General features: G+C 43.9%; 1 protein-coding gene across 1 annotated transcript in view; it reads left to right on the top strand.

The window, feature by feature from the left end:
• Positions 1–21805, top strand: part of LOC130357515 (putative gastrointestinal growth factor xP4) — a 40296-nt gene that overhangs the window by 9358 nt on the left and 9133 nt on the right. Inside the window, exon 3 of the mRNA XM_056560212.1 lies at positions 21362–21512. Coding sequence (XP_056416187.1) covers positions 21362–21512 — 151 coding nt within the window. The remainder of the gene's footprint in view (positions 1–21361; positions 21513–21805) is intronic.

The raw sequence follows: 21805 nt of genomic DNA on the forward strand, positions 1-21805 counted from the left end.
GAGCACTTGACGCTCACATATGGGGTATTTCCATACTCAGAAGAGATGGATTTACACATTTTGGGTGGCATTTTCTCCTATAATCCCTTGCAAACATTTTAAATTTGTGGGAAAACCAGCATTTTAGTGAAAAAAAAAAATTCATTTACACATCCGACTTTAACGAAAAGTCGTAGGACACCTGTGGGGCTCACTGGAGGGGTGTAGTTTCCAAAATAGTATGCCATGTTGTTTTTTTTTTTTGCTGTTCTGGCACCATAGGGGCTTCCTAAATGTGACATGCCCCCCAAAAACCATTAAAAAAAAATTTACTCTCCAAAATCCTATTGTCGCTCCTTCCCTTCTGAGCCCTCTAATGCACCCACAGAGCATTTCACATCCACCTATGAGGTATTTCCTTACTCGAGAGAAATTGGGTTACAAATTTCGGGAGACTTTTTCTCCTTTTACTCCTTGTCAAATTTCAAAAACTAGGCCTACAAGAACATGAAAGTGTAAAAAATGAAGATTTTGAATTTTCTCCTTCAATTTGCTGCTATTCCTGTGAAACACCTAAAGGGTTAACACACTTACTGAATGTCATTTTGAATACTTTGAGGGGTGCAGTTTTTATAATGGGGTCATTTATGGGGTATTTCTAATATGAAGACCCCTCAACTCCACTTCAAAACAAACTTGTCCCTGAAGAATTCAGATTTTGAAAATTTTGTGAAAAATTGGAAAATTGCTGCCGAACTTTGAAGCCCTCTGATGTCTTCCAAAAGTAAAAACATGTCAATTTTATGATGCAAATATATAGTAGACATATTGTATATGTGAATCAATATATACTTTATTTGGAATATCCATTTTCCGTACAAGCAGAGAGTTTCAAAGTTAGAAAAATGCAAAATTTTCAAAATTTTTATGAAATTTGGGGATTTTTCACCAAGAAAGGATGCAAGTAATGACGAAAATTTACCACTGTGTTAAAGTAGAATATGTCACGAAAAAACTTTCTCGGAATCAGAATAATCGGTAAAAGCATCCCAGAGTTATTAATGCATAAAGTGATAGTGGTCAGTATTGCAAAAAAGGGCCGGGTCCTTAAGGTGAAAAAGGGCTCAGTCCTTAAGGGTTTAAAGCATCAAGTGCAGCACTAGAAGCTTGTGGCGTCACGGCCACGTCCCACTCAATGCAAGTCTATGGGACCGGGTGTGACAGCCGTTTCTCCAGTTTATGAGACAGAGGTGTCAGCAGAGAGCACTGTGGTCAGACAGAAAATAAATTTAAAAAGGAAAGAACTTCCTGTGGAGCATACAGCAGCTGATAAGTACTGGAAGGATTAAGATTTTACAAATCTGTTTAACTTTCTGCCACCAGTTGATTTAATTTAATTTTTTCCCCCCTTAGTACCCTTTTAAGGTTTGAAAGAATATCTTATCTTAGATTCACTTTAAAACTACCGGTAATAGATATTATATATATATATATATATATATATATATATATACTAGCTGAGTACCCGGCGTTGCCCGGTTTTTCCTTCCTAATCCTTGTTGGGGAGGAAAATAAACAAAGAAGGAAGCTTTTGACTTCATATCCCGTCCTCATATATTGTTGTAATATCCCGACCTCCTATCACGTCCTCCTATCCCATCCTTCTATCTCGACCTCCTTTCCTGTCCTCCTTTCCCGTCCTCATATCTCGACCTCCTTTCCCGTCCTCCTCTCCCGTCCTCCTATCTCGACCTCCTTTCCCGTCCTCCTTTCCCGTCCTCCTATCCCGTCCATCTATCCCGTCCTCCTTTCCCGTCCTCCTATCCCGTCCTCCTATCCCGTCCTCCTATCCCGTCCTCCTATCCCATCCTCCTTTCCCATCCCCCTTTCCCGTCCTCCTTTCCCGTCCTCACATCTCGACCTCCTTTTCTGCGCTCCTATCCCGTCCTCCTATCCAGTCCATCTATCCCGTCCTCCTATCCCGTCCTCCTATCCCGTCCTCCTATCCCGTCCTCCTATCCCGTCCTCCTATCCCGTCCTCCTATTCCGTCCTCCTATCTCGACCTCCTATCCTGACCTCCTATCCCGACCTCCTATCCCATCCTGGTCCTCCAATCGCATCCTCCTATCCCGTCCTCATATCACCTCCTCCTATCCCGTCCTCCTATCCCGTCCTCATATCACCTCCTCCTATCCCGACCTCCTATCCCGACCTCCTATCCCGTCCTCCTATCCCGTCCTCCTTTCCCTTCCTCCTATCCCGTCTTCCTATCCCGTCCTCCTTTCCCGTCCTCCTATCCCGTCTTCCTATCCCGTCCTCCTATCCCGTCCTCCTATCCCGTCCTCCTATCCCGTCCTCCTATCCCGTCCTCCTATCCCGACCTCCTATCCCGTCCTCCTATCTCGGCTTCCTATCCCGTCCTCCTATCCCGACCTGTAATATGTGCACCAGGTATTGAAATATCTCCAGCCGTACAGAAGTTATGTGGGAAACATACATTTCCCATTGACTTGTATGGGACTTTAAACATAAGCCCCAAGTGGCCAAGTTTCATGTTAATATCTTTAGCCGTTTGGACGTGATGCTGGATCATACACACATACATACACATTGAGTTTTATATATATATATATATATATATATATATATATATATATATATATATATATAGATAGATAGATAGATAGATATAGATATATTATAATTACTATTTTAATAATTTTTTTTTTTTTTTTAACTTTCTGGCAGCAGTTGATTTAAAAAAATGTTTTTCACCTTAGTAGCCCTTTAAGATTTGAAAGGATATCTTATCTTAGATTCACTTTAAAAACTAATATATATATTTTTTTATTATTTTTTAATTACCGTATTATTTATTTTATTAAATTTTTTGCTCTTTTTTTCAGCTCAGACTCAATGCAGCGTTGATCCCGCTGTAAGAGTAGATTGTGGAGGACCCGGCATCACGTCAACCCAATGCGTCAACCAGGGGTGCTGCTTTGACGATTCCGTCCCGAATTCCATCTGGTGCTTCTATGCTGCCTCAACCGATGGTAAGATTTATTCCATCGTATCTTTTGCAAAAGATACGACTCATTCATGATCAGCTTAAAGTGGTTGTTTACCAACCAGGGTGCCTCCAGCTGTTGCAAAACTACAACTCCCAGCATGCCCGGACAGCCGGTGGCTGTCCGGGCATGGTGAGAGTTGTAGTTTTGCAACAGCTGGAGGACCTTTGTTTGGGAAATGTGATAAACAGTGAAGGTAAAAATATTTGAGCCTCTGATAATTTTGTACGTTTGCCCACAAAGAAATGATCCGTCTATAATTTTAATGGTCGGTTTATATGAAAATTGAGAGACAGAATAACAACAATAACATCCAGAAAAACACATTTCAAATAAGTTATGAATTGATTTGCCTTTTTTTTTTTTTTTTTTATCAACTTGTGCCAGAAAGTTAAACAGATTTGTAAATTACTTCTATTAAAAAAAATCTTAATCCTTCCAGTACTTATTAGCTGCTGAATACTACAGAGGAAATTCTTTTCTTTTTTTGAAACACAGAGCTCTCTGCTGACATCACGACCACGGTGCTCTCTGCTGACATCTCTGTCCATTTTAGGAACTGTCCAGAGCAGCACATGTTTGCTATGGGGGATTTTCTCCTACTCTGGACAGTTCTTAAAATGGACAGAGATGTCAGCAGAGAGCACTGTGCTCGTGATGTCAGCAGACAGCTCTGTGTTCCAAAAAGAAAAGAATTTCCTCTGTAGTATTCAGCAGCTAATAAGTACTGGAAGGATTAAGATTTTTTTTTTTATAGAAGTGATTTACAAATTCTATTTAACTTTTTGGCACCAGTTGATTTAAAAAAAAAAATAATAATAATAATTTCCTCTGGAGTACCCCTTTAATACCTGGGATCCAGAAATCTTTTCTAATTAATAGGGGTCAAATACTTATTTCACCAAGTAAAATACAAATCAATTCATAATCAAATCAATGAATCGATTGGCTAGTTATCTCTATTCTGTGGATAGAGGATGACTTCTAATCCTAGGATAGCCCTTTTAATTGTCAGTTCTGTAAGCTATTAAAGAGGTACTCCGCTGCTCAGCGTTTGGAACAAACTGTTCCGAATGCTGGAGAAGGCGCTGAGAGCTCGTGACGTCATAGCCCCGCCCCTCATGATGTCACACCCTGCCTCCTGAATGCAAGTCGATGGGAGGGGGCATGACTTGCATTGAGGGGGTGGGGCATGACATAATGAGGGGTGGGGCTATGACATCACAAGCTCCCAAGTTTGTTCCAAACGCTGTGCAGCGGAGTACCCCTTTAAGGGGATGCTATCTTACCCGCTAATTCAGGTTCGATAGGGTATCTTAGAGACGCCATCTTTTGTAGGGAACTTGTATAGGTTGGAGGATCCCATTAAAAACTTCTATGGAGGGACAGATGCTGCCTGGGACATGAATCTAAAGATGCTGCTTCACCCAATTGTGGGTGTTCATGGGTGGATCAAAGATAGAGCATAAAAATATCACACAACAAAACTAGTATAGATATATATTTTGATTTCCCAGTTTTTAAGGAGCTTGTATTGGTGGTGGGTTCCCTTTATAAACCTAAAAAAGTAGGGACAGATACTTTGATTTCTGAGGCACAGGTCTAAAAGGGGGCAGGTCTAATGCTGCTCTACCATATAGTCGGTGCTCATGGGCGGGTCAGAGGCGGAGCCTACTAAATATAGAATATAATGGGAGTTATGTTTTGATCAGATTACTGACACACAGATCTAAAAGGCTGCAGGAATAATGCTGCTCTACCATACAGTCGGTGCTCACGGGCGGGTCAGAGGTGGAGCCTACTAAATATAGAATATTATGGGAGGCATGTTTTGATCAGATTTCTGACACACAGATCTAAAAGGGGGCAGGACTAATTCTGCTCTACTATATAGTTGGTTCTCATGGGCGGGTCAGAGGCGGAGCCTACTAAACATGGAATATTATGGGAGGTATGTTTTGATCAGATTTCTGACACACAGATCTAAAAGGGGCAGGACTAATGTTGCTCTACCATTTGGTCGGTGCTCATGGGTGGGTCAGAGGTGGAGCCTACTAAATATAGAATTTTATTGGAGGTATGTTTTGATCAGATTTCTGACACACAGATCTAAAAGGGGCAGGACTAATGCTGCTCTACCATATAGTCGGTGCTCATGGGCGGGTCAGAGGCGGAGCCTAGTAAATATAGAATATTATTGGAGGTATGTTTTGATCAGATTTCTGACACACAGATCTAAAAGGGGCAGGACTAATGCTGCTCTACCATATAGTCGGTGCTCATGGGCGGGTCAGAGACGGAGCCTAGTAAATATAGAATATTATTGGAGGTATGTTTTGATCAGATTTCTGACACACAGATCTAAAAGGGGGCAGGACTACTCTGCTCTCTCATATAGTCAGTGCTCATGGGTGGGTCAGAGGCGGAGACTACTAAATATAGAATATTATGGGAGGTATGTTTTGATCAGATTTCTGACACACAGATCTAAAAGGGGGCAGGACTAATGCTGCTCTACCATATAGTCGGTGCTCATGGGCGGGTCAGAGGCGGAGCCTACTAAACATCATGGGAGGAATGCTTTGATCAGATATTCTGTTGTCCTCATTTTATCTGCATTAATAATGGCCTTTTTCCCCTCTATAGAATGCGTCTTGTAAATGGATTCTGACAAATACCCCGGTCTCCGCCAGTGGAAGAACGCCATAGGACACGACCGTCATCGCTTATCATCTCTACATAGACTTACTAATCAGAGAAAGACCAGATTACACATCATAAAATACTTCCGTAAACGTATTACATAAAGGTGCCGGCTGTTGCCCGAAGCCCAGAAGTAACTGATATTTGTTTCAATCCTTCCCATGACTACTTGCTGGCCAATTCCACAGCAACTTGTCTTTTTTATTGCAGTTTTTCAGGAAAAAAAGGCAAAGGTTTTTAATATTTATTAGTAGAGATAAGTAAAATTGATTCAGAATTTCTTCTGAAATTTCCAAAAAGTTTAAAACTTTTCGGAATTTCTTTTTGTTTGCGATCGGAAGAATTATTAGACTTAAAGGGGTACTCCGCTGCTCAGCGTTTGGAACAAACTGTTCCGAACGCTGGAGTCGGGAGCTTGTGACATCATAGCCCCGCCCCCTCAATGCAAGTCTATGGGAGGGGGCGGGATGGCCGTCACGCCCCCTCCCAAAGACTTGCATTGAGGGGGCGGGGCATGGTGGCACGAAGGGGCGGGGCTTTGATGTCACACACTCCTGGCATCGGCTCCAGCTTTCAGAACAGTTTGTTCCCAACGCATAACATTTAGAAGGATCCTTGGTAAGTTTGGAGGAATCATTAAAGGGGTACTTTGGTGGGAATTTTTTTTTTTTTTTAATAAATCAACTGGTGCTAAAAAGTAAAACAGGTTTGTAAATGACTTCTATTTAAAAATCTTATTTCTTCCAGTACTTATCAGCTGCTGAATACTACGGAGGAAGTTGTGTAGTTCTTTCCAGTCTGACCACAGCGCTCTCTGTCCATGTCAGGAACTGTGCAGAGTACAAGCAAATTCCCATAGCAAACCTCTCCTACTCTGGACAGTTCCTGACATGGACAGAAGTGTCAGCAGAGAGCACTGTGGTCAAACAGGAAAGAACTTCCCAACTTCCTCTGGAGCATACAGCAGCTGATAAGCACTGGAAGGATTATGATTTTTTATATAGAAGTCATTTACAAATCTGTTTAAAGGACATCTGCAGCCAAAGACAACTTGTCCCCTATCCACGGGATAGGGGATAAGTGCCTATAGGATAGGGGACAAGTATCCAAGCGGTCAGACCCCCTGCGATCTCTTGCATGGGGCCACGGCTCTGCCGCGGCTCTCCCGTGCAGGAGGCGTGCCGGCCGTAGTGTTTTTTTGATCAGTCTGGGTGATCAGACTCCGACCAATCGCTAGAAAGAAGCAGGAGATGAATTCGATAATAAATCTATGGAGCACATCACCCACATCTAGTGATCAGTGGGGGTCTGAACATTAAAGGGGTACTCCCCTGAAAAACATTTTTGTTATTTTTTTTTAAACAACTGGTGCCAGAAAGTTAAACAGATTTGTAAATGACTTCAATTAAAAAATCTTAATCCTTCCAGTACTTATTAGCTGCGGAATACTACAGAGGAAATTATTTTCTTTTTGGAACAGAGAGCTCTCTGCTGAATCACGAGCACAGTGCTCTCTGCTGACATCTCTGTCCATTTTAAGAACTGTCCAGAGTAGGAGAAAATCCCCATAGCAAACCTATGCTGCTCTGGACAGTTCCTAAAATGGACAGAGATGTCAGCAGAGAGCACTGTGCTCGTGATGTCAGCAGAGAGCTCTGTGTTCCAAAAAGAAAAGAATTTCCTCTGTAGTATGCAGCAGCTAATAAGTACTGGAAGGATTAAGATTTTTTTTAATAGAAGTAATTTACAGATCTGTTTAACTTTCTGGCACCAGTTGATTTAAAAAAAATAAAAAAAAGTTTTCCACCGGAGTGCCCCTTTAAAGCAGGTGCACATACAATATATGGGAGTTGTTCTATTCTAAATGAGTTTGCTTTATGCATAGCATCTCTGAAGAGGAATCGGCCTCCTTCTACAACAGTGTTTTCATAACAGTGCACCTCCAGTTGTTGCAAAACTACAACTCCCAGCACGCCTGGACAGCCGAAGGCTGTCCAGGCGTGCTGGGGGTTGCAGTTTTGCAACAGCTGGAGGCACACTGTTTGTAAAACACGCCCTGTACAATATGGACCTTTGAAAAACTAAAATAAATAAATAAAAACAAAATATGCACACTCACCTTTCTCCCTCCCTGGGGGATTTCTCTGTAATGTCTTCCGGCTCTTGACTCTTTGCTTTTTTTCATAGTGTCCACAGTGCTATATTAAAGGGGTTATCCACCATAAGGGAAATTTAGTACTTACCTGCCAGAACTGGTCATTTCCTGTTGGATTTTGTTCTCTAAACTACACATTCCATAGTTCCATGCTTGAAAGTTTGAGGTCACATTCCCTCCTCCCCGACACCAGCCTCCCCACTCAATTAGCTGCATTTCATTCAAAAGACCAGTGTTTTCTAACCAGGGTGCCTTTTGAAGCAGGATAGGCTCCCCAAATTAGCGGCATTTCATTCAAAAGACCAGTGTTTTCTAACCAGGGTGCCTATTGAAGCAGAATAGGCTCCCTCTGATCACCTGACTAATGATGTCAGGTTTTCACGCACTGCAACCTGGGAAATCCCAAGACCTGAGTAATTTTGTATGCTGTTAAAAATAAATATTGGGGCGAAAATCACAGAAGAATTGCGAGACCACCGTCACACACAGGTACAGACACTAGATTACAAACAAAATTACACCTCTAGCATAGTTAAATGGAAAAAAAATCCTGGAATACCCCTTTAATACATGAATATTGGGGAAGAAATAAGAATGATATGGGTCATGGGTAAAAAAAAATAATAATAATTCTGAGTAGAAGAGGCCAGTTTGGGGGTCTGTGGAGAAAAATCTATCAATAAGTTGGCATAGCAGGGCAGAAAGGACACACTTGGTGTAACACATTTGGTTAAAGGGGTTATCCCCTATCCACAGGACAGAGCCTGACTCTTCCCGGTCAACCCAACCCCCACCCCACCTTCTGAGATGTACTTCTATCGCAATGATTGGTCAATCACCAATTGAGGCGGGCACCATTGTGGGCAGTGATTGGCTGAGCAGCCCGTCACTGCTGACGTGTATGTATCGGAAGGCGGGGTCCAGAGCTTTTATTGGGCTGTTGGGCCCCAATCTGGAGATAAGGGATATGTTTTTTAATAGCTGAATAACCCCTTTAAAGGGGAGAAGATACTTTGCCGGGAGGATCTGTGCCGCCTCGAACGAGAGGGTTCCATTCTTTGCAAAGAGACCTCGCACCTTTAGGGGAGTTGGCAAGGAGCCATTTTGAGTGACGATCAGATGAACGGGGAATCTCCACTTGTAGGGGACTGAGTGATCATCCGCAATTTTAGTGCTGGAGGCAGTCTCCTCGGCCTCAGGCCAGTGTGCAAACAGGGATATGCAGGATCCTTGAATCTGTCTGGGAGCCCCGTATAGATTTACAACACCCTGCAGGACACGTTCCTTCATGTATCAAAGATGGATTCTTGCAAAAACATCCCTTAGTGCAGATTGTGGAAAGGACTTGGGTTTTGGTAATCTGTGTTTCCTGTCTGTAATAAGATCCGTGGAAGACGCAGCCGGACGCAAACAGGCAAATGTATCCGTCAAAAAGGCCACCAAGTCCTTGGTTCCAATTCAAGGATGTTTCTGGATCTAATATTATTGCTCTTTGACCATTGCTCAACAATTTTAGCCTTTATTATGGCCGCTTCATCCCCTCAGCTGTGGTGAGCTCAGGTGTTGTAGACCCTTTATGGGCTGATTGGTTGCCTATAGATGTTATTTCTACAGTGATCTTGGAAAACTGAGCCCGTAGGTTGCATTGCCGAGTAGACACTAATGACCCAACACGACTTTGAGTACAGGTTTTGTACCAGGTGGGGCGGTGGTGTCAGATAGATGGTGTCGGCCAGTGTAGCAGCTGCATGAGTGAGAGGCAGTGAAGGGGCTGACATAGGGGCCTCTGGACTGGTGCAACCGGTGTGTGAGGGGCGGTGCTGCAAGGCTGGGTGTCTGATCACTTAGTCCCGTGGGTGGCCCTGAAGGCTGTGGAGGCCAAGGGAGAACCTTGAGAACCTTGAGTAACACCAATTGCATGAAGGCCATATCTAGGATAAGACATTGGGTGATGTTCCTGTAGTCATGAAAGGCCTGAGCCAGAAACGAAGGAGACAGGTCTGACTGAGACATCCATAGGAGATCTACATGGATAATCCCAGGTTCTGTGAGGCCAAAGTGTCCCCCACCTTCTGGCCGGCTTGTTCGGTCGAATGTCACTGTGATATTTACATGAGTATACAGCAGACTTAGCCAGTGCCCTGAGAGGATAAAGGAAAGGCACTCAGAGTATTACGTCATATATAAGTATGTGCCTCTGGTTATGTATGTCATGTGTCTAGTAGGAAAATATGGAGCATGCTCAGAAGCTGAGCCTGCTGCATACATGGTGGGTCTTATCAACAGCCAACACTCCCCACGAGTGACCTGAAATTATTCCTCTAGTTGGTTATTTGACAGATGCCTGTCCTGTCAGGATGACGATCGGCACCCCCCGCAAAGCATTTGGGGGTTGCCAATCTGTTTCCATGGGAGCCAGGGGCCTACTGAAGACATCCGTGGCTGCAGGATCAAATCTACTGTTACAGCCCACATCTGACAGAACACTGCAATGCAATAGTATTGCAGTGTACTGTATATGAAATTAAAAGATTGATTGGTTTTCCTGCTTTCCTGCTTCTAAACAAAAAAAGTCTAAAAAAATATGTATATTTGGCATCAATATAATGGTATTGATCCCTCACGGAATGCTGTAAACAAAATAAAATAAAATAAAACTACTAACTACGACAAAAATTTAAAGAGGTTGTCCAGGGAAAGAAACAACCTGTGTATTGTGTCAAAAAGTATAATAAAGAAACTTGTTATAATAATGTTATTAGCCATACTGTACAAATATCTCCATATACGCTGTTTGGATTGTAGCTGTGACATCATGTTACATTCTTTGAAAGCAGTCTGCTCTGTCTCTGCTCCCCTCCCCCCTTCCTGTCTGCTGAGGACCAAACCATTGATTAGAAGAAGGGGAGCTCATATTATTGGTAATTCGAATTTAAGGGAGCAGGAAATCTTGCTCAGTCACAGTAGTTTCAGTCAGAACAGGTTCACTGCTGCTTTATCTGAGAAAGGCGTCTTGTTGCACAAAAATCTAATGGGCAGTAATATGAGCTCCCCCTTTACATCAATAGCCATGTCCTGAGCAGACAGAAGGGGAGGTGGTGGTGGGGGTGGGGGCTTCTTTTCCAGAGAGTGTGAAGAGCCAGACAGCTGATAATGGAATGGAGGAGTTGGATCACCAACTCCTCCTCAGTAGTCTCCGCTCCATCGGTCTCAAGGACTCTGCTCTCGCCTGGTTTTCCTCCTATCTCTCTGGCCGCTCCTTTAGCGTCTCGTTTTCTGGCTCTACTTCTTCTCCTCTTCCCCTTGCTGTCGGGGTTCCCCAGGGATCGGTCCTGGGTCCTCTACTCTTTTCACTCTACACATCCCCCATTGGAAAAACAATCAGTAGATTTGGTTTCCAGTACCACCTCTATGCTGATGACACCCAACTCTATACCTCCTCCGCCAACATCACCCCTGCACTCCTACAGAATACCAGTGACTGTCTCTCTGCTGTCTCAGACATCACCCCTGCACTCCCACAGAATACCAGTGACTGTCTCTCTGCCGTCTCAGACATCATGTCCTCTTTATATGTGAAACTAAATCTTTCGAAAACAGAACTTCTTGTTTTTTCTCCATCAACTGATACTGTACCTACCCCTGACATTTCCATCTCGGTATGTGGTACTACCTTAACTTCCGGGCAGCAGGCTCGCTGTCTTGGAGTTATACTTGACTCTGATCTGTCTTTCACTCCACATATTCAGTCCCTTTCACGTTCTTGTCACCTGCATCTCAAAAACATTTCCAGAATCCGCCCGTTTCTCACTACTGAATCTGCTAAAACTCTCATTATTGCTTTGATTCACTCCCGCCTCAACTACTGTAACTCTTTACTAATAGGCCTTCCTTTCTCCAAACTCTCTCCTCTCCAGTCCATCCTTAATGCCGCAGCCAGACTCATCTGCCAGTCATTACACTGGTTACCAATTCAGTCCAGAATACAGTACAAAAGTCTCACACACAAAGCTCTCCACAATGCTGCACCTCCCTACATCTCCTCTCTCATCTCTGTCTACCATCCTACACGTTCTCTCCGATCTGCTAATGACTTCACACTAACATCTTCTATAATTCTCACTCCCGTCTCCAAGACTTCACTCGTGCTGCATCGGTTCTCTGGAATGCTATCCCTCAGTCCCTCAGACTCAACAACAACATCCATAGTTTCAGACGTGGCCTAAAAACACATCTCTTCAGACAGGCCTATAACAGTCTCTAATTGGCCTCAACATATCCCCAACATATCCCCAACATATCCCCAACATATCCTCAACATATCCTCAACATATCCTCAACATATCCCCAACATATCCTCAACATATCCTCAACATATCCCCAACATATCCTCAACATATCCTCAACATATCCCTAACATATCCTCAACATATCCCCAACATATCCCCAACATATCCCCAACATATCCTCAACATATCCCCAACATATCCTCAACATATCCTCAACATATCCCCAACATATCCTCAACATATCCTCAACATATCCTCAACATATCCTCAACATATCCCCAACATATCCCCAACATATCCCCAACATATCCTCAACATATCCTCAACATATCCCCAACATATCCCCAACATATCCCCAACATATCCTCAACATATCCCCAACATATCCCCAATATATTCCCACACCTCTTGTTTGAATAGTTATTGTGTAATTTTATGTCTGATACTTGTTGTCACGATTCGGCTGGCTGGAGGTGGATCCTCTGTGTCAGAGAGGGATTGGCGTGGACCGTGCCGGTGGACCGGTTCTAAGTTGCTACTGGTATTCACCAGAGCCCGCCGCAAAGCGAGATGGTCTTGCAGCGGCGGTAGCAACCAGGTCGTATCCACCAGCAACGGCTCCACCTCTCTGACTGCTGAGATAGGCGCGGTACAAGGGATTAGGCAAGAGCAAGGTCGGACGTAGCAGAAGGTCTGGGAAGGCAGCAAGGATCGTAGTCAGGGGCAACGGCAAGAGGTCTGGAACACTGGCTTGGAACACACAAGGAAACGCTTTCACTGGCACAATGGCAACAAGATCCGGCGAGGGAGTGCAGGGGAAGTGAGGTATAAGTAGGGAGTGCACAGGTGAACATACTAATCAGAACCAGGCGCCAATCAGTGGCGCACCAGCCCTTTAAATCGCAGAGAGCCGGCGCGCGCGCCCTAGGGAGCGGGGCCGCGCGCGCCGGGACAGAACAGACGGAGAACGAGTCTGGTAAGCGGGCCGGGATGCGAATCGCGAGCGGGCGCGTCCCGCATCGCGAATCGCATCCCGGCTAGGGACAATATCGCAGCGCTCCCGGTCAGCAGGTCTGACCGGGGCGCTGTGAACAGGAGAACGCTGCGAGCGCTCCGGGGAGGAGCGGGGACCCGGAGCGCTCGGCGTAACACTTGTCTTTGTTTGTACCCCATAATTGTAAGCGCTGCGGAATCTGTAGGCGCTATAAAAAATACAATTATTATTATAAAATTATTATTAATGGAAGATTTGTTCAGTATAGATAATAACATTATATTAGTAAGTTGACTTATTATACTTTTTGACAATCCCCTTTAGATAGAAACCAGTGATGAGAAACCACTGATCAGACCAATAAAAACTACAGATCTCAGTGCAACAAACCCTAAATCCTCACACAGCTCCACAGACAAAAAACAAAAAAGTAGTTATGGAGTCAGAATATTGATATGCAAAATATTAAAAAAACTGTAAAACCACAAAGAGTAGATACATTTGGTATAGCTGTAATCGTAATGACCTTGAGAATTAAAATAACAAGCAGGTTTTTAGTTTTTTGTTTACCATTTTCTAACGCAGATATTTTTATAACCTTATTTGGTAATACATTTGATGGTAAATTAAAGGGGGCCAATAAAATAATAAGCCGCCACTTCCTATTTTTTTTTAGGACGGAAAACAGGAAGTGCTATTCAGAGAAATTTTAAAAGTTATAAAAATAGGTCACATCTCAGAATCCCGGCATCTAATTGGCTCCTGTATTATCCCCTATACTATCAAACAATCCTGAATATTGGACGCCCCACCCCCTCAATGCAAGTCTATGGGAGGGGGCGTGACGCTGTCACGCCCCCTCCCATAGACTTGCATTGAGGGGGCGGGGTGTGATGTCATAAGGGGGCATGTTATGATGTTATTAAGTCGCGAGCGCCCGGCGCCGGCTCTAGCGTTCGGAACAGTTTGTCCCAAGCACTGAGCAGCGGAGTACCCCTTTAAACTGTTCAGCATCTCTTCCAATCCCTCAATACCCATGAATGCTTGGCTTGACCTGTAAGCGGGGTGGGGAAGTAAATCATTGCCAGACCCCTCTCTTGGTCTTGCTCTATCTTCCCAAAAACAGTTAAAATTCAACATGTCTGATTCTTCTCTCCACCAACATCATCTGTCAGGAGGCCATAATACACATTAGATGGTCGTCGAGTTCTGCCAAAATTGGTGGGTTTGGCAAAAACATATCTAATGTGTATGAAGCCTATTGTGTCCCCAACTATTTTGGCTAGACGGGATCACCAGGAACCCATTGGGGGCCCAACATTTTCTTTCGAGGCCGGGCAAAAACATATCTAATGTGTATGAAGCCTATTGCGTCCCCAACTATTTTGGCTGGACAGGATCACCAGAAACCCATTGGGGGCCCAACATTTTCTTTCGAGGCCGGGCAAAAACATATCTAATGTGTATGAAGCCTATTGCGTCCCCAACTATTTTGGCTGGACAGGATCACCAGAAACCCATTGGGGGCCCAACATTTTCTTTCGAGGCCGGGCAAAAACATATCTAATGTGTATGAAGCCTATTATGTCCCCAACTATTTTGGCTGGACAGGATCACCAGGAACCCATTGGGGGCCCAACATTTTCTTTCGAGGCCGGGCAAAAACATATTTAATGTGTATGAAGCCTATTGTGTCCCCAACTATTTTGGCTGGACAGGATCACCAGGAACCCATTGGGGGCCCAACATTTTCTTTCGAGGCCGGGCAAAAACATATCTAATGTGTATGAAGCCTATTGTGTCCCCAACTATTTTGGCTGGACAGGATCCCCAGGAACCCATTGGGGGTTCTTCTTTCGAGGCCGGGTCCCGGTGTTGAGCAGTCTATACACCACCCATAAACACCGTAACTGTTAAGTTGAGGCTTGAATCGGCCAATTGTAAGTATCATCCAAGGGCTCACATACATATGGACCAGCCCTCCCTGTGATCAGGGCCCCAAACAAGATTTCGGGATACAACAACAGCAGCCACTGATAGACGGACTTTCTTACAGGGGTCTGTCAGTGTTAGTAACCCTTACCCAACATCCCAGTGCTATGCCGTGCACATTTCCTTCCTCCAATCTGTGAAATAATAAAACATAACATATCTTATCTGAATGTATAGGGAATTCCGCCTTAGTCACATTTTACTAGATTTAGAATACAGAGGGCGGGGGAAGAAGTAGACCAAGGCCTCTCCTTGAGTAAACCTTCTTTAAAGAATACAGAAAAGAGGTCCGAGGGTATAAAATAACCCCCGTGCCCATCGTCTACGGCACAGAGAGAAGAAGGTCATGGATCGAAGACTGTGCTGGGTCCTGGCCCTCCTCGTGGTCCTGGCTGCCAGCTGTAGGGCCATTAGTCTCAGTAAGTATTGGCACTGGTGAAGACTTCCTTTACTAGAAGGTTGGTACATTACCGTGGCATATTGGGCTTCTATAAAGTTGGGAACAAAACATCTGTGAACTATACTTAAAGGGGTTATCCAGGAAAAAACTTTTTATATATATATATATATATATATATATATATATATATATATATATATATATATATATATCAACTGGCTCCAGAAAGTAAAACAGATTTGTAAATTACTTCTATTAAAAAATCTTAATCCTTTCAGTACTTATGAGCTGCTGAAGTTGAATTGTTCTTTTCTGTCTAAGTGCTCTCTGATGACACGTGTCTCGGGAGCTGTCCAGAGCAGAAGCAAATTCCCATAGGAACTGCACAGAGCAGAATAGGTTTGCTATGGGAATTTGCTTGTACTCTGGACAGCTCCCGAGACACGTGTCATCAGAGAGCACTTAGACAGAAAAGAACAACTCAACTTCAGCAGCTGATAATTGTTGGAAGGATTAAGAATTTTTAATAGAAGTAATTTACAAATCTGTTTAACTTTCCGGTGAAAGTTGATCTAAAAAAAAAAAAAAAAAATTTTTTTCCTGGAATATCTCTTTAAATTTATTATTTTCCTGAGAAAGCTGGGTAACATCCAATAGGGCGGCTTCCAATACAGTTCCTACATGAAAGCCCAAATGGAGTAGTGATGGGCACGAATATTCACAATGCGCAAATTTATCGCGAATTTCGCATATTCGCAAATTCGTGAATATTGCTAATATATCATGCTATATATTCGCAATTACGAGTATTCGCATTTTTTTTTCTTTCGCAGTACACATCACAGTGATCATGCCTCCCTGCTTCCAGCTTGTGGTCTAAACAAGACTCCAATGCTAGTTACTGTGTCAGACTGGCGCGCGTGCGAATATTCGCGAATATTGATCCCTCCATTCTTTTAGCTTGTGGGCCAATGAGAATCATCATGTTTGTTGAAGATCATGCGATATTGCACAAACAAAATTTAAAGAAAAAGAATAAGTGCAGCTCACAATTAATACACTGATCCGAGGTTAAATTGGGTAGGCACCTATACCCTAGGTGCAAGAGGAAAAAGTTCAGTAGAAAAAATGTTTACCAAAAACCTCATGGAGAGTGTATATAGTATTTATAATGAATGGAACAGACCGTGCTTCAATTAACAGTAGAATTTATTATAATATCACATTAATTATAAGAATTGCGGTAGTATTAAGAAGATCCCCTCACAGGGCCCTATGGGGGGATCAGACAATAAAATAAAATACACTAAAATAATTACTGATGCCTCTAATGTGCGTTCATATAGCAGATATCATGTAAAAATATCTAGCAATAAATGGTTCACTATAAAGATATAAATGTCACTTAACCCCTTCAGGACCAAGCCCATTTTGGCCTTAAGGACCAGAGCGTTTTTTGCACATCTGACCACTGTCACTTTAAACATTAATAACTCTGGAATGCTTTTAGTTATCATTCTGATTCCGAGATTGTTTTTTCGTGACATATTCTACTTTAACATGGTGGTAAATTTTTGTCGTAACTTGCATCCTTTCCTTGTGAAAAATCCTAAAATTTGATGAAAAATTTGAAAATTTTGCATTTTTCTAACTTTGAAGCTCTCTGCTTGTAAGGAAAATGTATATTACAAATAAAAAAATTTTTTATTCACATATACAATACGTCTACTTTATGTTTGCATCATAAAAGTGACGAGTTTTTACTTTTGGAAGACACCAGAGGGCTTCAAAGTTCAGCAGCAATTTTCCAATTTTTCACAAAATTTTCAAACTCACTATTTTTCAGGGACCAGTTCAGGTTTGAAGTGGATTTGAAGGGTCTTCTTATTAGAAATACCCCACAAAAGACCCCATTATAAAAACTGCACCCCCCAAAGTATTCAAAATGACATTCAGTCATCATTTTAACCCTTTAGGTGTTTCACAGGAATAGAAGCAAAGTGAAGGAGAAAATTCACAATCTTCATTTTTTACACTCGCATGTTCTTGTAGACCCAATTTTTTAATTTTTACAAGGGGTAAAAGGAGAAAATGTATACTTATATTTGTAGCCTGATTTCTCTCGAGTAAGCACATACCTCATATGTCTATGTAAAGTGTTCGGCGGGCGCAGTAGAGGGCTCAGAAGGGAAAGAGCGATAAGGGGATTTTGGAGAGTACGTTTTTCTGAAATGGTTTTTGGGGGGCATGTTGCATTTAGGAAGCCCTTATGGTGCCAGAAAAGCAAAAAACCCTCACATGGCATACCATTTTGGAAACTAGACCTCTTGAGGAACATAACAAGGAATAAAGTGAGCCTTAATACCCCACAGGTGTTTCACGACTTTTGCATATGTAAAAAAAAAATATTTTTTTTCACTAAAATGTGTGTTTCCCCCCAAATTTCAAATTTTTCCAAGGGTTAATAGCAGGAAATACCCCCCAATATTTGTAACCCCTTCTCTTCTGAGTATGGAGGTACCCCATACGTTGACTTGAAGTGCACTATGGGCGAACTACAATGCTCAGAAGAGAAGGAGTCATATTTGTCTTTTTGAGAGCAAATTTTGCTCGGGGAGCATGTCGCATTTAGGAAGCCCCTCTGGTGCCAGAACAGCAAAAAAAAAAAAACACATGGCATACCATTTTGGAAACTAGACCCCTTGAGGAATGTAATAAGGAATAAAGTGAGCCTTATTACCCCACAGGTGTTTCACGACTTTTGCATATGTAAAAAAAAAAAAAATGTCCACTAAAATGTGTGTTTCCCCCCTAATTTCACCTTTTTGCAAGGGTTAATAGCAGAAAATACCCCCCAAAATTTGTAACCCCATCTCTTCTGAGTATGGAGGTACCCCATAAGTTGACCTGAAGTGCACTATGGGCGAACTACAATGCTCAGAAGAGAAGGAGTCATATTTGTCTTTTTGAGAGCAAATTTTGCTCGGGGAGCATGTCGCATTTAGGAAGCCCCTCTGGTGCCAGAACAGCAAAAAAAAAAAACACACATGGCATACCATTTTGGAAACTAGACCCCTTGAGGAACGTAACAAGGGGTACAGTGAGCATTTGCCCCCCACTGGTGTCTGACAGATCTTTGGAACAGTGGGCTGTACAAGTTTTCATTTTCATGGACCACTGTTCCAAAGATCCGTCAGACACCTGTGGGGGGTAAATTCTCACTGCACCCCTAATTACGTTCCGTGAGGGGTGTCGTTTCCGAAATGGGGTCACATGTGGGGTTTTGTTTTTTTTGCGTTTGTCAAAACCGCTGTAACAATCAGCCACCCCTGTGCAAATCACCTCAAATGTACATGGTGCGCTCTCCCTTCTGGGCCTTGTTGTGCGCCCCCAGAGCCCTTTGCGCTTACATATGGGGTATCTCTGTAGTCGGGAGAAATTGCGTTACAAATTTTGGGGGGCTTTTTTCCCTTTTACCTCTTGTGAAAATGTAAAGTATAGGGCAACATCAGCATGTTAGTGTAAAAAATAAAAAAATTTTACACTAACATTCTGGTGTAGACCCCAACATTTCCTTTTCATGAAGGGTTAAAGAAGAAAAAGCCCCCCAAACCTTGTAACGCAATTTCTCCTGAGTACAGCGATACCCCATATGTGACCCTAAACTGTTGCCCTGAAATACGACAGGGCTCCAAAGTGAGAGCGCCATGTGCATTTGAGGCCTAAATTAGGGATTTGCATAGGGGTGGACATAGGGGTATTCTACGCCAGTGATTCCCAAACAGGGTGCCTCCAGCTGTTGCAAAACTCCCAGCATGCCTGGACAGTCAACGGCTGTCCGACAATACTGGGAGTTGTTGTTTTTCAACAGCTGGAGGCTCTGCTTTGGAAACAGTGGTGTACCGGACGTTCTTATTGGGGGAGGGGGGCTGTGTAGGGGTATGTGTATATGTAGTGTTTTTAACTTTTTATTTTATTTTGTGTTAGTGTAGTGTAGTGTTTTTAGGGTACAGTCACATGGGCGGGGGATTACAGCGAGTTTCCCAGCGCAAAATTTGCTGCATCTCAAGATGCGAGAAACCCACTGTAAAAGCCTCGCCCATGTGAATGTACCCTGTACATTCACGGGGGTGGCGGGGCGGGGGGGGGGGGGGGGCTTGGGGGGGTTGCATCAGCTGTTGCAAAACCACAACTCCCAGCATGCATGGTCTGTTAGTGCATGCTGGGAGTCATAGTTTTGCAACAGCTGGAGGCACACAGGTTAGGAAACACTGAGTTAGAAACAGACAATGTTTCCCAACCAGTGTGTCTCCAGTTGTTGCAAAACTACAACTCCCAGCATGCCCAGACAGCTGAAGGGCATGCTGGGAGTTGTAGTTCGGCAACATCTGAAGGGCCAGATGTTGCTGAACTAAAACTCCCAGCATGCCTGGACAGTCAGTGCATACTGGGAGTTGTAGTTTTGCAACAGCTGGAAGAGCACAGATTGGAGACCATTATACAATGGTCTCCAAACTGGGGCCCTCCAGATGTTGCAAAACTACAACTCCCAGCATGCATGGTCTTTTAGTGCATGCTGGGAGTTATCGTTTTGCAACAGCTGGAGGCACACAGGTTAGGAAACACTGAGTTGGAAACAATGTTTCCCAACCAGTATGTCTCCAGCTGTTGCAAAACTACAACTCCCAGCATGCCCAGACAGCTGAAGGGCATGCTGGGAGTTGTAGTTCGGCAACATCTGAAGGGCCAGATGTTGCTTAACTAAAACTCCCAGCATGCCTGGACAGTCAGTGCATGCTGGGAGTTGTAGTTTTGCAACAGCTGGAAGAGCACAGATTGGAGACCATTATACAATGGTCTCCAAACTGGGGCCCTCCAGATGTTGCAAAACTACAACTCCCAGCATGCCCAGACAGCCAAAGGCTGTCTAGGCATGCTGGGAGTTGTAGTTTTCAGACTCCTAGAAGCAGCAGTGAAGATCTTCACTGCTGCCTCTGAGGACTATATACTTACCCGTCGCTGCTCGTCCACGTGGCCGGTCACGCGCTGCTCCTCGGTCCCGCCGCTGCTCCAGGTAAGTCCGCCGGTCCCCACGTGTTCCCCCCGAATGCCGCAGGTCCCGAGCGAGCCCCTGCAGCTTTCGTCCCCCGTTCTGCCCGACTTCCAGGGGCGGGCAGTGCGGGGGATCTGAACTTTCACCCCAGATCACTGTGATTGGTCCACAGGGACCAATCACAGTGATCGCTGACCAGGACCATCAATGGATGGTCCTGGGGGTGAAGCAGAAGTTGTCCCCTGCTGGAAACAGCGGGACTTCTGCCAGTTAACCCGTGCGATGCTGCGCATCGCCGGGTTAACTGAATGTCATTTATAAACGCCGGGATGCGCGAACGCACTGCACAACCCGGCGTTTATATATGACATTCTGCGGGAAGGGGTTAATAATGTATCACAAAACTGTTCTTTCAATAAAGATGAATGGCAGTTGTTATGGAACAATGTTGCAGTATTGTCCTTCTGATATGAAAATGTATCAGGATTGCGGTATCATCTGAGGGCAGAGATATTAAAAGTTCCAGCAAAGTATAATAGAAAGTCTGTGGACTATGAGTGCCGATATATGTCTGTGCTGTCAGGCGCTGACTAAGGATGTTGCCGGTGATGGTAGCAGCTGGTCCGGACTGCACCGGTCCTGTTGTTTAAGCTGCCCGTCTGTGTGCACAGGATTATAGAAGCGCTTTAAGAATAAGGGTTATGCACTCACCGGTATCTGATGTTAGGCAGTCCACGTTAGTACCCGATCTGGGACAAGAGCTGTTTGCCGGTTCTCTGATGGGCTCCAGTATCTCGGCCTCGTGGAGTTGGCGTGTGACGTTACTGAGAGCTCTGCTGGAACAACGGCCTCACCGGAGTGGAGATGGAATAGGAGCCGTAAGTGTTAGCCGCATAAATCCTCTGCGGGGTATACTAGATTAGAACTGCAACTGCCAAGTGAAAAACCGCACATGTAGATGGCATCCACCTCCTAGACGCGTTTCAGGGTACTTAGGTATCGACCCTTTCTTCAGTAGGGATAATCAATAGGGTTATCAGTAGGGTTATCCCTACTGAAGAAAGGGTCTATTAACCATTTAGCCGCGCGCTCAGAGCTGAGCCGCGCGGCTAAAAGTGAAAGTGAAAGTTCCTGGCTAGCTCAGTCGGGCTGTTCGGGATAGCCGCGGCTA

The sequence above is a fragment of the Hyla sarda genome, chromosome 2 (assembly GCF_029499605.1).
Source record: "Hyla sarda isolate aHylSar1 chromosome 2, aHylSar1.hap1, whole genome shotgun sequence".
In the NCBI taxonomy this organism is placed as follows: Eukaryota; Metazoa; Chordata; class Amphibia; order Anura; family Hylidae; genus Hyla; species Hyla sarda.